Source organism: Haliotis rubra, unplaced genomic scaffold (genome assembly GCF_003918875.1).
Source record: "Haliotis rubra isolate DU_JTF1 unplaced genomic scaffold, ASM391887v1 Scf303, whole genome shotgun sequence".
Taxonomy (NCBI): domain Eukaryota; kingdom Metazoa; phylum Mollusca; class Gastropoda; order Lepetellida; family Haliotidae; genus Haliotis; species Haliotis rubra.
Genome location: NW_025766973.1, coordinates 703,164 through 715,632, shown reverse-complemented (window position 1 = coordinate 715,632; position 12,469 = coordinate 703,164). Strand labels below are relative to the sequence as shown.

The 12,469-nt window shown below is 42.4% G+C and overlaps 1 protein-coding gene across 1 annotated transcript; it reads left to right on the top strand.

The window, feature by feature from the left end:
* The first annotated feature begins 458 nt into the window (after positions 1-458).
* On the top strand, positions 459-8,744 carry LOC124282797 (putative transferase CAF17 homolog, mitochondrial). The gene is made up of 7 exons (XM_046718832.1): positions 459-605; positions 1,882-2,207; positions 2,544-2,693; positions 3,519-3,660; positions 6,882-7,025; positions 7,483-7,582; positions 8,381-8,744. Exons 2-7 carry the CDS (start codon positions 1,932-1,934, stop codon positions 8,613-8,615), a joined length of 1,047 nt encoding a protein of 348 aa, XP_046574788.1. The 5' UTR covers positions 459-605; positions 1,882-1,931; the 3' UTR covers positions 8,616-8,744.
* Positions 8,745-12,469: the final 3,725 nt, after the last annotated feature.

Here is a 12,469-nt window from a genome sequence, read left to right as displayed (position 1 = left end):
GAGACATTGTAGAGTATCCCTGGTTTAACTCTAGTTGGTCGCCAAGGAATCACACACACACACACACACACACACACACACACACACACACACACACACACACACACACACACACACACACACACACACACACACATAAAAATGTTTTTTCAGAAACACTAAAACATCATCAGCATTTCTTTGATACATGTACAGTTTCATAAATAAAAGAAAGAAAATAAACTGTTTTCGAGACGAAACGTGATGGAAACACACGAACGAAAGGAGCAGACGCAGAGCAACCAATTTCAGGATACTCCATTTACACTCGAACAAGGCCAAGCGTTGTAGCTCTTCTCTTTTGGGAGTCACAGATTTTGAAGAAAGGTGAACTGGTTTCTCTCTCTGATTCTGCTATACAATTGCGATATAAGAGTCACATGTTCCTATTGCAGCCCAAACCCAGTTTACCCTTTTGCAGTATAAGGGACATAACTCTCGTCATCGAATCATGTTGAAATCAGATTTTGCTTCAGAAGAGATACGTTTATGTAAATTACTGTAGAATAGCAACTCATTCATCCAAGATAGTGCTCGTGCTTTATGGAAAGGCGTCTTTTTCGATGGTAAGCAGATATTTTGATTGGGTATATGTCTGACAAGATCGGCAGCTGATGTCAGAGCTTAATGTTTCGTAATGGTGACCCGGCCCGAATCCGAGGTTATAGATGCACGGACGTTAATAATTGTAGATAGTGTCCCTGTAAGTGTCATTGACGAATGCCAGTAATGGCTTTACGTTAAGGTTTCATATAATGGACCGTCTTGTGTTGGACGTTTTCGAGATAAAAGCTTCTTTAAACAAAATACGTATTTATGAATTGTTCATCGCATTTGCCATATTGCAATGTTTCATAGTCTTCGTGATATCGAATTCTGGATCTTGATTTAAAATCTGTGACCAAAACCTCCAAACACTGGTCACTGTCTGGTATAGTTCATGTGAATAAACTCGTATTCCAGCCAAGGCCTACATCGAGCAAAGTCGTCTAGTTATATGCTGGACTATGTCAGGTAGTACATATGCCTACATGACTACTGCCTACAATCCCAGTTGCGTAGGACGATGCTCATGATGTTGATCATTGGATTCTTTGGTCCAGACACTCGATTATTTACAGATTGCGGCCATATATTGCTGAGTGCAGCATTAAACAACAAACCAGCCAACCAACCAACTTATGATATGAGATGCTTTTAAAAATGTTATCATGTTTATAGGAAAATACTCAAAATGTTGATATTTGTGCATGTTGTGAATATATTGAGACCAATTGATATGTACCCAGGGCAGAGACAGCTTTCTGAGAAGGGACACACTCTTGAAAAAGGGGGTGTGCACACTTAATTTTCACGAGAGATGCAATGGTCATTTAATAAACTTTCAGGACAAAAGGGTGTGTGTGTGTGTGTGTGTGTGTCTGTGTGCCACCCCCACCCCCTCTCTGGATGTGCCTATGGTACCTTGTGGGAGAGTGAGTTGGGTTTAACACTGCTTTAGGTTGAACAGTATATCAGTCATATCATGGCATATCAGCTTAATGTTGAAGGAATGTCAGACCTTGAAGATCTAGGTTAGAATCCGACTTCAGCAAATTGTGGTTGTTGTGAGAGGCAACTAACATGATTGAGTACTCAGGCTTGCTTACTTGGTTGATGCATGTCATAGATTCCAGTCAGATGGTTCAATGCTTATGATGTCAATCACTCGTACGTTTAGTCATAAAGCTTAAATATTTCCTAGTGCAGCGTTACACTGTTGAACAACAAACAAACATACCATTGTATATCTTTAAACCTGTCAATAAGATCTTTGACCTAAACTCATGAGTTTTCTTACAGGCATCGACAAGTGACTGAAGAACTGTACACTTTGATCACTAAGAAGCACCATGTTTTGCCAGAAGGCACTAGCCAAGATCTCAAGAACCCTGACAAGATGCAAGACAAGGCCTGTCTTGGGCTCACTGCAGGGCGTGCTACGGTCACTATGGCAGGTGACCCGTGCTAGCTCCACACAGGGCACGCTGCATGAGCTGAAGTCTCGGGGTCTGGTGGAGATGAGTGGTCGAGACACTGTGGACTTCCTGCAGGGTATTGTCACCAGTGATGTTACCTCCTTAGGGGGAGATGTTGCCGCCCAGTACTCAATGATGCTGAATGTACAGGTACACAGCATTTAGTGACTTAACTATGGACTAACAAGTTTATAGTCAACTCCATGAGCCGTTTAAGAATTAAAGTAGGAATTTAGTATCTGTTTCTCATCCATAAGTAAGGATTCAGTATGTGTTTAATATTCTTTAAGTATGAAGTCAGTGTGTGTTTGGTGTTCATAAGGATTCAGAGGATGTTCAGTCTCTACAGGTATGCATTCAGTAAGGTGGACACACCACTTCATGTTTTTCATTACTCATATGATATATATGGTATATTCATCAAGCGAGATAAGTTTCTGAATGATTTTAATACAAAGTTTGTAAGACTGATGTCCATGTGTCCAGGGTCGAGTGTTGTATGACCTAATGCTGTACCTACACCCAGACAGTGCTGTACATGGTCAGTCTGACCAGACACGCCTCCTGCTGGAGTGTGACAGCTCGGTGCAGGACGAGATGCTCAAGGTCATCCGGAGATACAAAATCAGAAAGAAGGTAAGGAAGACGCACATTAATAATGAGTTGATGAGTTCAACACAGTTGTAGTCTCCCAATGAGGTAGATGTATATGCCATGTTCGACACAGTTGTAGTCTCCCGATGAGGTAGATGTATATGCCATGTTCGACACAGTTGTAGTCTCCCGATGAGGTAGATGTATATGCCATGTTCGACACAGTTGTAGTGTTCTCGCGAGGTAGACGCATGTGGATGAATTCAATGGCGTTGCTTTGTCCAGGCTTACAGAGTTTTAATGATTTGACTTGTGAGCTGGTTATTTCTCAGAGAAATTATGCTTTTTAACTGAGTCCTTCAGCTGTATTAATGTATAAGAGCCCAGACAAGTTTCTTTTTAGTTATACTGATGTGTCAGTCCAAAGGTCGTTAAAAAAATACATAGCCAAAGAATTGTCTTTGATTGAAATTCAATTTGAGTTGTATTAAATCTTACCTTTCACTACCTCTGAACAAAGATCTAAAGGACATCCAGTTACTTGTTGTGTCAAAATGAGATTGATTGGTGTATTGATTATTTGGTTGATTGTCTAAAGTTGTACTGCTTTATGGAGGTTGAAAAATTAATCTATAATCTATTGCTGTAAAATTCTATATCAATATAATTTGGCTACTTTCCCCTTGGTAAAATGCCCTAAAAAATCTTTAGGAAAGTAAGGAAAAAGAATGGTTAAGCAGGTGTTATTTCCACAATTATTATTAAGAGTTATATATCATATATAGTTGGTTCAAATGAACAGTGAAAGGCCCTATTATGCTGTCAGCTCACCCATGATGAATAAGATACCAATCATTGGATTGTCAGGTCAATATACGGCCAGTGGATGAGGAGTGGAGACTGTTTGCCCTGGTGACTGACATTGATGAGAGTGGGGTGACAGTTGGGGTACCTGATCCCCGGGTGCCCATATTTGGGAGGAGGATCCTACACCCTGCCGACAAGCCAGGTAAGGAGATGTGGGGGTGAGGGAGCTAACATTTTGGGTGTCGGATGCACATCACTGGATGTGTATGTTTAGGCAAGAGGAGAAGGGTGGGGTGGGGGGCAACAAGCCATGTGAGGAGACATTGGGTGAGGGAGGTGATATTTGGGGTGTCAGATGCACATCACTGGATGTGTATGTTTAGAAGCAAGGGGCAACAAGTAATGTGAGGAGACGTGGGGTGAGGGAGCTGACATTTTGGGTGTCGGATGCACATCACTGGATGTCTATGTTTAGGCAAGGAGAAAAGAGTGGGGTGGGGGCAACAAGTCATGTGAGGAGACGTGGGGTCAGGGAGGTGATATTTGGGTTGTCGGATGCACATCACTGGATATGAATGTTTAGGCAAGGAGAAAAGAGTGGGGTGGGGGCAACAAGCCATTTGAGGAGACGTGGGGTGAAGGAGGTGATATTTGGGGTGTCGGATGCACATCACTGGATGTGTATGTTTAGGCAAGAGGAGAAGGGCAAGGTGGGGGCAACAAGCCATGTGAGGAGACGTGGGGTGAGGGAGGTGATATTTGGGGTGTCAGATGCACATCACTGGATGTGTATGTTTAGGCAAGAGGAGAAGGGCAAGGTGTGGGGCAACAAGCCATGTGAGGAGACGTGGGGTGAAGGAGGTGATATTTGGGGTGTCGGATGCACATCACTGGATGTGTATGTTTAGGCAAGAGGAGAAGGGTGGGGTGGGGGGCAACAAGCCATGTGAGGAGACGTGGGGTGAAGGAGGTGATATTTGGGGTGTCGGATGCACATCACTGGATGTGTATGTTTAGGCAAGAGGAGAAGGGCAAGGTGGGGGGCAACAAGCCATGTGAGGAGACATGGGGTGTCAGATGCACATCACTGGACGTGTATGTTTAGGCAAGAGGAGAAGGGTGGGGTGGGGGGCAACAAGTAATGTGAGGAGACATGGGGTGAGGGAGGTGATATTTGGAGTGTCAGATGCACATCACTGGATGTGTATGTTTAGGCAAGAGGAGAAGGGCAAGGTGTGGGGCAACAAGCCATGTGAGGAGACGTGGGGTGAAGGAGGTGATATTTGGGGTGTCGGATGCACATCACTGGATGTGTATGTTTAGGCAAGAGGAGAAAGGGGCAAGGTGGGGGCAACAAGCCATGTGAGGGAGACATGGGGTGTCAGATGCACATCACTGGGCGTGTATGTTTAGGCAAGAGGAGAAGAGGGTGGGGTGGGGGGCAACAAGTAATGTGAGGGGAGACATGGGGTGAGGGAGGTGATATTTGGAGTGTCAGATGCACATCACTGGGCGTGTATGTTTAGGCAAGAGAGGAGAAGGGTGGGGTGGGGGCAACAAGTAATGTGAGGAGGCGTGGGGTGAGGGAGGTGATATTTTGGGTCGAATGAACATCACTGGATGTGTATGTTTAGGCAAGAGGAGAAGGGTGGGGTGGGGGGCAAAGGGAGAACGGGGGCAGCTGATGTAGGGGGTTTTCAGGGGGGTGGCCTGTGGAATTCTCCTTTCTCCCTCCCTCTTTGTTCTCTCTCTTCTTTCTCCCACACCCACAACCACCACCACCACCTCAGGTTCCTAAGTTGTGGGGGACCCTATACTGACAAACCAGGTGCTGTATTGGGTAAGTTACGAGAAGAGGCAGGGGACTTCTCACTCCCAGTTGTCAGTGTTTAGGTGGGGAGTTTTTGTAAAAACAGATTCATTCCCCTTTAAATTCGTCCATTGGAATAGTATACATAAAGATCATCTATTCCACACCTGGCAGGGGTTAACATACACCTAGTATATAGGAATGAATTATCCTTTACAATAATGTTGCAGCCATGAAATAGTGGTGCTCCGTAATTAACCACAGGCTACGGGTTGTGAGGTCAATTTTTTTTTTTTTATTCCATAGTGGAAGAAGCAGTAGAAGCAGTAGACACTCTGTAACAAGAATAATTATACAATGTATATGTACACGCTAAAACATATCCGATGAACAGATGCCTTCGTAGATAATATATATAGGGTATAAACATGTGATAAACGCATGTCTTCATTTATACATAGCGGAATAACATAAAGACTGAAGTAAACAATGTACCTGTCTTACTTAGTATCACGCAGGTAATGGAACATGGCATATATACTATTGTTATTATTACAAGTGACATATCATGTGGCATATCATGAAACAGACTATAAAAACGGACAATGAAACCTACCCTGTGGGTGACACGGGAGTGTGCTTATGCACCCAGCAGCCGGGCAGCCAACATGTGCAATAATCCTACATAAAATAGGATACACTGATGAGAGGTATTGTCCATGAGACAACATGTAAAATGATAGCATACTGTGTAAATATGTACATTTGATTTATCTTGAACATATTTGTGCCTGTATTATACAATTATTTATATTAGAGTTTAATGAGCTATGTATATATTACAAATGTATAATTACTAACCTTAGATGAAAACACAATCTTCTAAACAGTCCTCATGTAGAGACAGTGTGGTGCAAACTGATTAGTAACATGGCGGTGAGAAGTATATTTGAAATTAAACCAATTAACTGAGAAAGCTGAGCCTGGGCTTTTGTTAAAACAACTACAGACAATGACATAAAAGTAGATCGACCCAGATACCCTTATATACACAATGAACCAGTCCTGTGACACAGAACTGAACAGTTAAGGCCAAAACAAGATGCAACTGGACTGACAACTAATTGTAAAGTATATATAATATATAGAGAAGTCGTTTGTTGGATCACCTGAAATGAGAATAAAATGAAAATGATTAATTATAAATGTATGTACACAATATACAATCCCTGGATTTATCCCTGTTACAATAACACCCTGCTGACAAGCCTGAGGAGAAGATGTGGGGTGGAGGAGGTGGGGAATTCCTCACCCTCAAGTCAGGGGGTTATATTCTGACACCTCAAAGTCTCACTGGATTTTGTTATTGGCCAGTTTGGTAAAATCAGCAAGGATAGGTAAGGTGCTGGGGATCAAAACTGAGGTGATTCTGAGATACAGACCTATATGGTGATATTGGTATGGCTAAAATGTGTATCCTAAAAAAGATCTTAACTCTAGACCACCCAGCTCTTGCCCCACATGTCAGTAATACCTGAGGATGTTTTAAATAGTAAACATGCATTTGATCCTGGTATGTGAACTACATATTTTCTACTGTTGTTCTGCTTCAGACCTGGAGGTAGAAGGGATGGAACTAGAATCGGAGGAGGAGTACCACCAGCGTCGCTACATGTGGGGGATCCCGGAGGGGGTCTTGGACCTGCCCCCTGGGAACTGTTTCCCACTGGAGAGTAACCTGGTGTTCCATCAAGGAGGTACATGGACTTTTCCTATCAGTCAGTTTCTACTGAACCTGCACATGTATGATGCTGTTCTTCCTGTCCAAGAGGTTTAGGTGGCGCCTGCCCAGTCATTAGTATTCACTCATTAAACCAGAATCTCGACTATGGTGCTAACAATCCTAGAAACATAATCTAGGTGAAGCAGGATTTATAGGTTTCTTTCTTCAACACAATTAGCTCATTACTTGCAGACCCTAATCGGGGTGAAACAGGATTTCTAGGTATTTTCAACACAAATTAGCTGACTACATGCAGACCATGTAAACCTACATTGACCAATAAAATGTGGGAAACAACAAATTAAGCAGGTCTGGCCTTAGTGTGTTCTGCACCCAAAACTGTGTAAAAGACACAAGATTCAGTACCTAGACACTCTAGTCAGAGTGATTTCTTAAGCCAAGGTTGATGAGTATGACTTTTATGTTTGCAGTGAGTTTTCAGAAAGGTTGCTACATCGGTCAGGAACTGACTGCACGGACGCACCACACCGGGGTGACCAGGAAGAGGCTTATGCCACTAGTGTTAGACAGGTGAGTGCTCTGACACCATGCCGCTAATGATTCTGTGTGTGGTAGCCTAGTGGTTAAAGTGTTTGCTTGTTCACACCAAAGGCCAGGTTGATTCCCCACATGGGTACAATGTGTGAAGCCCTTTCTGGTGTCCCCTTCTGTTATTGCTGGAATATGGCTAAAAGCGTCGAAAAACTAAACAACTTACTCTAATGGTTCCAAAAATTGTTGAATAAGGTTTCATGCCACCTTTAATACTCCAGCTGTAGCAGGGTGGGGGACATCAGAAATGTGCTACACATCGTACCAATGTTGGAAATAAAACCCTGATCTATGGCACGAGAAATGACCGCTCTAACCACTAGGCCTCCACTAGTGTGTGAGGAGTGAGGGTTAGACCATTGTCACATCACCGCTCAGGGGTGGAAATAACTTTAAAATTGCTAGTGTACTCCGGTACAGTGGCACATGTAAAATCACTTGCCCTGATAATTTTTCCACTATACTGGCCGTTTTCTTGTTGATTTTTTAAATAAACAACATAATTAACATTGGAATATCAACTGAACATTGGAATATCAACTGGACACCGGTACAGTGTGATATACAAATTTGCTTGCCCGACAGAAAAAAACACTGGACTCGGGCGTCGGGCAATGGGTTATTTCCACCCCTGCCTCTATGTCAGTGAACAGGTCCAGGGTGTACATCTTAATACAATAGTGATATGATACACTGTCAATGTTGAAATAGTGACTTAAAACCAAAATCCAGCAGTAGTCACTCCTATTGAACATCATCCTGACTGACACTTTTCAGAGATGGCGCTTCCATAGAGACTGGGACAAACATTACAAGAGATGATGGAAAAAATGTTGGAAAATTCAGGAACTCAGTTGGCAAATATGGACTCGGACTGATTCGTATGGCTGATGTCAAAGGTCAAATCTCAATAGCCAATAAGAGTGGAGAGGGTGTTCCAGTGATAACCAACCCTCCCTTGTGGTGGCCTCAGGATGTACAAATACAATGGAAGACCGACAGAGGGAAATGATACCAGGTGTTCAGCAGATACAATGGAAATCTATGTTTATTACAAAACCTCTTGAGATTATGATACTGATGTTTGTTAAATCCAACCAGATTTTAGTTGTGTTATTGATTATACAGATTGTGAATGGAATGTGTTCCTGTTGTTTTTTCTCTCTACGATTCTGGATTCTGAACTCTTTTTAGAGAGGATTTCTTCCCATGCAGTCCTTAACTTAAGATATTTAGGAGACCAATTCAGTATTCAAAATAATTTCCTGTTTTATCACTATTAAAAGTTTTGGTTGGTAATATCCTATTTGGCGTCTGATATTCAGGATCAAGTCTGCAGCACGTGACTTAGAATTTCCAAATTGGAATTCTACATTTCCAGGTCATACTGATATAGTGAGTGAGTGAGTGAGTGAGTTTGATTTTATGACGTTTGTAGCAATGTTCCAGCAATATCACGGCGGGAGACACCAGAAATGGGCTTCACACATTGTACCTATGTGGGGAATCAAACCCAGACCTTCCATGTGATGAGTGAAGACTTTAACCACTAGGCTACCCCACCGCCCCTCAAGTTGTTATAATTACAGGCGTCCTGTGTTCGCTGATAACAGGATGTAAGGGGGAAGAGGCTTCAATGCTTAGTTTAACTTCATTGCAGTGAATGTAAAACAACCAGAATTCAGGAAGATGATAGCTTTATCATTTATGAAAAGGTCAGATTTTCCCCCCAATTTGACTTCCAAGGACAGTTAGTTTGGTAAGCCTCAGCTGTTCAGTAAACTCATCATGTATGTCTACATTGGTAATGCCTGGGTGAACTACGAGGTTACAGCAAGGAAATTCAACACTACCGGGTACCTCTCTGTAACTGGTAACTGGTCAAAGGCATGGTCTGTAGGCTCTTTCTTCTGCACGCAGCTTATAAGAAAAACAAAGCCTTCTCTCATAGATGTATCACGTTTTCATGTCACTGTCGACATGACATGTCTAAACTGTGAATATTCTCCTCTTAAAAATTTCCCAAATAACTCCCAATCCAAAACAGCGTAATGCCAATAAAAGAACAAAATATAGCCTACACAATTTATCAAATATTTATTTGTGAAGTCAGTTGAATATCCCATGTTTTGTCATATTTTCTTTGTAATTATGTGAATATTTACACCCATATTTAACAAATTTCCTCATACCCACTGGGGGCGGTGGGGTAGTCTAGTGGTTAAAGCGTTGGCTCGTCACGCCGAAGACCCGGGTTCGAATCCCCACATGGGTACAATGAGTGAAGCCCATTTCTGGTGTCCCCCGCCGTGATATTGCTGGAATATTGCTAAAAGCGGCGTAAAACCAAACTGTCAGTCAGTCAGTCATACCCACTGATGCTGGCATTAAACACGCAAATATGGTATTCAAGAGGCAAATAGTTACACACAAAAATGGTTCAAACGTGTCACCCGTCACTTGAAATAGAATCACAAATTGTCGTGATGACTAAGTAACAAGGGTGATTACCCTAATACTTAGTGAAAACAAAATACTCCAGCGAAAAGGAATATCAAAATGCTCACACTTTTAGATTACATGGTTTCCGATTCTGAAAAGTGTTGTCAAGGTTTTGAAAAGGATTTACTTCCATATATACTCACCAGTCATTTTACAAACGTGCACTGGGTTGTCCATCGAAATGTATGCCTTGAAAGATCTTATTTCGAAGACGTAGTACTAACCAGTGAGATCGGTGTTGGTGTGGGTATGGCTTGTGTCCTCGATTTTACAGACGCTTCTAAGAATGTTACACGTATCATGTTCACGTTCTGCACCTGGAAGTGTTCGAAGTGCCGTATAATCAGTCGGGGTACACATAATGTTCCCCGTAAAACACACCAATGGTGTGGGTTTTAGGCCACTTTGGCGTATCTCATTTTTGTCATTCACAGTGTGTTAGTTTCGTTTGGATCAAGAGCTTAGACTTGCGTCACTCTGATTCAACTCACGCCCGTGGTGGACATCTTACTGACAATGGACCATAATAAGGGGGAATCTCAGGTTCGAACCCACGATATTAGGAACGCCGAAAAGACATTTACGAAAGACATTTGCACTTAAGGGATTTCCTTAGGTTTTGTGCATGCCTTCGTTTGTTTCCAGGATAAGACAGGCATTGCTACCAAGTTGGAATATTCCAAGCCAAATGCTTTTCCAAAATATAAACACCCGAGTTAGAATTGGTCTTCAGTAATCCATGCTTGTAAGTGGCGGCTAACAGGATCGGGTGGTCAGGCTCGCTGAATTGGTCAACACATGTCATCGTATCTTAACTCCGTGGAGCGATGCTCATGATGTTGATCATTGGATTGTCTGGTCCAGACTACATTATTCACAGACCACCACCACATAGCTGTCATATTGCTTAGCGTTGCGTTAAACAACCAACTAACCAACCAACCATACTCGATAATTTCAAGAGTATACATTCCGATAAATCTCGACAAGTACTATATATAGTCCGTTTGGCTCAAAAGCGGACCGATGAATTGCGTTCTAACCCGAAAACTGATGTTTTTATTATGATCAGCGTTTCATTGAGTATTGTATGTTTATCAGTTTTCGAGTTAGATCGCAATTCATCGGTCCGCTTTTGAGCCAAACGGACTATCGGAACGTATAGACTGGAGATTATCGAGGATGCCAGCCAACATGCTGATCTGGGCGCATCTTCTAACTTTCCAGTCCACAACTGCGTCATGTCCACCACTGTGTCAGACCAAGAAGCCGACGGACTGGGTCGACAGTAGACTAACAACTAGTCTCTGAAATGAACGTATTTTACTGAAAAAAGTTCATAGTAAAAAAAAAAATATATAATGAAAAGGAGCCCTGAGACTTTCTTCATTTTCAGAAGCTGAGGAAATCTAGACTTGCCACATTTTCTAGACTTGTGTGGGCTTTCTTGGATATATTTGCTTCAGGGTCTGTACGAGAGACTAGGTCGACAGCTGCAACTCGATCCATTCACTATGGTGCCGATCCAGAGGTAGACTAACAACTAGTCTCTGAAATGAACATATTTTACTGAAACAAATTCATAGTAAAAAAAAAATTATATAGATCTATATAATGAAAAGGAGCCCTGAGACTTTCTTCATTTTCAGAAGCTGAGGAAATCTAGACTTGCCCCATTTTCTAGACTTGTGTGGGCTTTCTTGGATATATTTGCTTCAGGGTCTGTACGAGAGACTAATCCAGAGGTTGTCGTTGTCAAAACAGTAAGCGGTATAGTATGTGAAGACCTAGACTAACGCTTAGTCTCTGTATATATGTAATTTTGATAGTAACTAATAAGCCCATTTAAATCGAAAAGGAGCCCCAGGGAGCTAGACTTGCTTTATTTAGGGCTTTAGCACTGCAGATAGGGCTTGGCAGTTGGGGAAATAATGTGGTTCAGGGACTGAGACAGACTAGTGAAGACCTTGTGCAAGAGGGATCCTGCGTCTTGTGTATAATCCGTGAAAATCCGGGTTATAATTGGTCTTCAGCAACCCATGCTTGTCGGGATCCGGTGGTCAACCTCGCTGACTTGGTTGACGTATCCCAACTGCGTAGATCGATGCTCATGATGTCAATCCCTATAATTCTCTAGTCCAGACTTGATAACTTACAGACCGTCGTCATAGAGATGGAAAACTACAGAGTGCGGCGGTAAACAACAAACAAAAGTATTAAATAGGCTTTTTCAAGAATCCTTGCTGCTGTCAGGTAACCAAATGGTTAAACCTTTCCTTCGCCACGCCGGGGACCCGGTTTCGATTCCTCACATATGTAATTTGTGTGAAGTCCATTTCTCATGATTTCTGGTGTCCCCGGCTG

Coding starts and splice junctions, on each gene's coding strand:
- LOC124282797 (XM_046718832.1), top strand. CDS start 1,932: ATGTTTTGCCAGAAGGCACTAGCCAAGATCTCAAGAACCCTGACAAGA. Junction 2,208..2,543: donor CAATGATGCTGAATGTACAG/GTACACAGCATT, acceptor CCATGTGTCCAG/GGTCGAGTGTTGTATGACCT. Junction 2,694..3,518: donor GATACAAAATCAGAAAGAAG/GTAAGGAAGACG, acceptor TTGGATTGTCAG/GTCAATATACGGCCAGTGGA.